This window comes from Amaranthus tricolor, chromosome 15 (genome assembly GCF_026212465.1).
Source record: "Amaranthus tricolor cultivar Red isolate AtriRed21 chromosome 15, ASM2621246v1, whole genome shotgun sequence".
In the NCBI taxonomy this organism is placed as follows: Eukaryota; Viridiplantae; Streptophyta; class Magnoliopsida; order Caryophyllales; family Amaranthaceae; genus Amaranthus; species Amaranthus tricolor.
The window spans coordinates 2,674,126-2,679,825 of NC_080061.1; the positions used below are offsets into that span (position 1 = coordinate 2,674,126).

Genomic DNA, 5,700 nt, shown 5'->3' on the forward strand with positions numbered 1-5,700 from the left:
CAAATAATTAGTCCCATTTGCTTGGGCACGAATATTAAGGGTTGTGTGGGGTCCATTAAAAAGGGTAAATAATAAAGGGTAAGTAGTGAAGGATAAGTAGTGAAGGGTAGTTGGGTAAGTAAGGTATACGGGGGTAAATTCGTAATTACGTGTGTGAACTAAGGGTATTTAAGTAAAAATAGATTGCCAAAAATAGAAATGAGACTAATAAAAAGGTTTTGCCAAATAAGGAAATGAAACTATTAATTTGGATCGGAGGGAGTATTATATTTCTATCAAGCTAGTTAAAATAATATGCTGATTGCCCAATATTCACAAAAGCAAAAATCTATATCTATTTATATTTATAAAATAATATGCACTAAATATTAAAATTATAAATTATCAGATTAATTGAGATGTTTTATAATTTTGATTAATTTTAGGAGTTAACGAAACCCATCCTTTTTAGTCTCGAGACACTATTAATAAAAAGAAAAATAAAAGCAACACGGGGCAAATTAGTAACTTAACATCCCTTAACAAAGCAGCCAATGGATTCAGTAGCACGGGATTCCATACACCCGCTCGTGGTTTATACTTTCTCTCTCCTCCCTTTTTTTTAATTTTTTCTTTATTTTATTTTAATTTGTATTTAATTTATTTTTTTCTTCTCTCAGACCAAACAAGTCTTTAAAACCTCCTCAATTGCTTCTCACACTCCTCTACCTTTTTCTCCCTCTCACTACTTTCCCTCTCTAAAATTTTCCAAAATCAACCAAAATCTTCCCAGAAAATATGGAATCACAAGTTTCATCAATGAGAAGGCCCTGTTTTAGGGAAGAAGATAATGGGTTGGCATCAATTGCTGGGTTTTCTGGTAGTACAAATCATGGGTATCCCATATCAAATCATCAGAATCAACCATTTTTATGTTACAATAATGTAAATGGAGGTGGAAGTATTATGATGAGAAGAAGAAATAGTTTAAGAAACATTTCTTCTCGTTCCCCCTTTTCTTCTCCTAGATCTGGTCGTTTTTTCGATGGTTCTGGAAGATTCGATGAGTTTCACTCTCCTCAAGCTCATTTTCTAGAAGCTTGTTTTCTTTGTAACAAACCCCTTGGTGGAAATCATGATATCTTCATGTACAGGTTTGTAATTTTCACTTGATCTAATCAATATTCAACAGTTCTTCTGATTGATTTGTTTGAATTTTGTAAATTGATTTTATTATTTTTGGGAATTTGCAGAGGGGATACACCATTTTGCAGTGAAGAGTGTAGACAAGAACAAATAGAGAGTGATGAAGCGAAGGAGAAGAATAGGAAAATGAAGGTTTTAAGAAGTAAAAAAGATGCAAAGAAATCTATTCCCTCTGCTTCTTCTACAAATTCTTCATCTAGTAAAACCCAGAATTACAATTTACATACGGGGACTGTTGCTGCTGCTTAGTGCTTAGTTTGGGAGGAAAATTAAGGAAAAATAATTGAAATTGGGATGAAAAAAAAGGAAAAAGTGAGTAATGGAAGAAGGATTACCATCAAAGGAAGAAAAATGGAGGGTTATTTTTCCTTTTTAAAAATAATTATTGAGTTTTGAATTTTGAAATATCTAATTTTGGGGAGAATAATATGACTATATGATAAATTTGTATCAAAAATATATATTAACCATAAAAAGAAAAAAAAAAAAACAGAGCACAGGAGAGTATGATATGATGTTCATATGAGTATTTTGAATGTGAGTTGGTGATTTTGATGGGTTTTTGGCCATTAAAAACTCGATGAATGGCTCTTTTTATTCACCTCTTAATTAGTAATTTTGGATCAATATTTTTTTTCTGGGTTTTTTTTCACTCCATAATATGATATGATGTTGTGTAACCTTGCATATTAAATGAAGATTAGTCATTATACAATGGATCAAATTTTTTTTTTTTTTATTATATTTGCTCTATTCCATTGCATTTACTTTTTTCATTTTAAAATAATGGTTAGATAGGAGTTATTTGCATTTACTTTTTTTTATTCCATTGCATTTACGTGTTAGAAAAATATGGTAAAATGATATCTTGTTTGAATCCCGATTATTAAGCTTATTTTATAGTATATTGTGGCTAATGTGTTAGAAAAATATGGTGAATTGAAATCTTATTTGAATTATCTAATCGAACATTTTCATAATATTAAAATTTTTAGTTAAGAAATTACGTATTGATAAAAAGTAAAATATAACAAATAATGAAAAAAAAGTAAATACAGCCCACAGTTTTTGTGAGTTTTTATTATGATGAAAGAAATATTTTGATATGATGTTGCAACTTTTGCATACTAAAGGAAGAAGAATAATCATAATACAATGGAAAAAGCAGGAAAAGTGGGTGTTATTTTTCGTTTGTGCTTTGTGTTTTACAGATGTATGTTTTGTCCTGATTCTTGAATTTGTATATACAAGTGAAATTTAAAATAAATAAGTAAAAATATATATATATAAATCAACATCATAGCTAATTTTTGAAACTATTTTTTAAGATAAGTATTTTTTTTTTTTTCAGATTTGAGGTGTGGGGTTAATTGCAATTAGAAATAGCGAATAAAGATAGAGGGTTTAGAAAAAGCAAAAGGTTGTGTTTGTTGTTACCAATAGCGAACAAAGCTAAAATTTGATCAAATAGGAGATCTGTTATTTCTAGCTCGCATCTGTTCTCTGTTAGTAACAGCAAATAAAGGCTGGAGGTAAAAAATAGTCAAAGTTTTAGTTCGCTGTTAGTAACAGAGAACAAACTTTTTTTGACTTTCGGTCTTTATTTGTTGTTACTAACAGCGAACAACTCTAAATCACAGCTTAAAAAAAAAAACTACTTATCTTAAGAATTATTTTACAAAATTTACTTTGTATGAATTTTTATATTTTTTTTGCTTACTTGTTTGCATGACAAGTTGACAAAAGAAAGATCCACTTAACGGAGTACTCCATGAGTATTCGTGAAATTGTACGAACACTTAGTTGGGTGGGCGTGGATCCAATCCTACTAGACCCGACTGGGCCATATTAAGCCTTAAGGGCTTAAGAGCGGGAAATGCAAACAAAAGCTGAGTGAAAAATAAAGAATTAGTGATATAATTGTTGGTTAATTCTATTCGCCTAATTGGAATGGACTAGTTTCCAATAATTTGAACTTTGTATTGATTTTTAAAACTCCTAAGTTCAAGTATCATTTGTCTAGAACTAGAATAGGATTTTATGCAAATTGACTTTTGTACTATAAATAACAATATAAGAGGTTACCTTGGTGCATTTTTAGCAAGTGTCTTTTATAATTGAGATTTATTCATATTTAATCAAATTTGTGATTATTATAAAAAAATCAATAAAATATTAAATTATTTTGAATAATTTTTACTTATTTTAAAAACAAAAAATCAAAGTTGCGACTTTTACATACAAACTCCATTTTTTAATTAATAGATACAATTAATCCTTTTATGTGAGTTCTTTGAGTGAAATTGTAGGCTTGTAGCTATTAATAAAATACAAAGGTTGTAATAAATCAAAGTTGTGAACTTTATTAACAAATCGTCTAAAACTAAAATTTTTATGTATTAATTCAAAATTGAAATGTTTCTTAACATACTATTTATATAACTTTTAAAATTAATACACACTAAAATAGTATACTTTTACTTTTTAGTTCGAGATGTAAATCTAAATAGCAAAAACTCAAAATTAAATAGCTATTGTCGATTGGCTATTAGTTACCCACTTATATTGTTACGTTTAATGAAAAGGGAGAGTTCCAAATTTGGCCCTTTTTAAATGGTTCATTATTGACATTTTCTTGGTCATTAACTAAATGCTAACAGTTTTTTGGACCATTTTTATGGCGCTTTCTAGTAGTCAGCCATCGGAGTCCTGAGTCCTGACCTCTTGGGTATTGACAATGACCATTGCTTCGTTTCAAAATGGTTGAAAATTACATACAAATTTAAAAATTAAACAAAATGATCGGAGGTTACAATATGATTATTGAACTCGGTGAGGTCAATGGAAAAAGATAGGCGTTTAGGTTACCAAATAAGAACTTTCGTTGAGTGTGTAACAACCCGACTTACCGTTGATTGAGTAAACAGGGTCATCATTAGGTTCGTTTCCCAAGAACTTATATCACACTTCCAAAACTTGAGCAAAGGGGTCACCAGCTCTTTAACGTAACTAACTCAGCTAATTCTCAAACCAAACATCTAACTGAAACACAAGATGATTATACTATTCTCTACAAGTTTGATATAACCAACACAACCAAATCAAATTACATTTATCCAAAATCCTAATGCAAAACTACAAATTCCTACGTGCTCAGCTCAATATACATCCTTGGAACGCTATTTAACACTGCTAACCCATCGTTCCCGACCGGTTCCGATCTGTGATCAAACTAAAAGATGGAAACAACAGGGGGTCAGATTAAACTGAATGAGAAGTAACAATCCAAAACAACAAAACACATTAATTCAAATCATAGGTTTAAAAGCAACAACAGTTCCCTAGATTTATGTGCGCACAGGGAGTCTAGTTTGAAAGATGCCCCATAGCTCTAAGGCTATGTCGCTCTCGGGTGAAGCTAGTCAATATTTCAATGACAATTCGCTTTAAAACAGGGAGCAGGGAACAATGTTCCTCAACTCCGTCAATGACCAGCTCGCAAGCCCTATCCATTGACCATATCATAATATCAACATAAACATTCATAACAACATTTGTCTCAACAATTTCCAATTCAAAAGAGCTTTAGTAAAAAGTTTATTTTCAAGAATGTAGTCTGATCAGACCCTTTAATGAACTGCTACTACTCACAAAAAAGAACGCTTCAAGAATCTAAGTACGGTACTCCGCGATCACTAGAACGCTCCTCGATATTGTCGCCTCCTGAAGCATAACAAATATAACATCACCACAAAGCATACGATACCACAACTAGGTTCATATAGCTCATTGCATCTCATCCTAAGAATGCATCTTACTTCCATCTTCTATTCTAATATTTCTCATTTCAGAAATTGTGCAAGTCCTAACTCCAACCCTCAATATCATCAAAATAAATAACATTGCTTTAGTCTAGCCTAAATTCTTGTAAAGATTATATGTCTCCAAAATTCCCTTTATATTACAATTCAAACACTTCCATGTTCATCTAAACTCAAAACCAAGAAACTAAACAAGATTAACAAACTATCCAAAAGAAAGATTCAGCTAGTTTATCCATTCAACTAACAATTTCCACACGAAGCCTAAATACCTTCAATAACAACCAATTAATCAACATTTACCATTACCATAATTTGAAAAGGTTAATATTACATCCAAGAACACTGAACTAACCACAACTAAATCATTCGAATACTCTACTACTAAAATCATAGCCCACACTTAAATTCTCATCATCACACAACTCACTAATAACACATTTTCCATGAATTTCCAATTTAATAACTCATCTAACTAACTCATATACATTCCAAGATTCAACAACATTTAGGGTTTAACACATGAATGAAAGATTATACAAGGGAAAGAAGTGTAATCACAATGTTATAGAACTTGCAGGAGGATTTCAAAATAACAAAAGAATAGAGATTATTACCCTACCCTAAAGGAATAGGAGCCTTTGAGAAATGGAATGGTTTTCGAATTGATGTTTGCCCCGAAAGAAACAACTAT

At 30.8% G+C, this 5,700-nt stretch overlaps 1 protein-coding gene across 1 annotated transcript; it reads left to right on the forward strand.

The window, feature by feature from the left end:
- The first annotated feature begins 599 nt into the window (after positions 1-599).
- Positions 600-1,900, forward strand: LOC130801563 (FCS-Like Zinc finger 2-like). The gene is made up of 2 exons (XM_057665432.1): positions 600-1,133; positions 1,233-1,900. The coding sequence occupies exons 1-2, from the start codon at positions 778-780 to the stop codon at positions 1,432-1,434; spliced, it is 558 nt and encodes a 185-aa protein (XP_057521415.1). The 5' UTR covers positions 600-777; the 3' UTR covers positions 1,435-1,900.
- Positions 1,901-5,700: the final 3,800 nt, after the last annotated feature.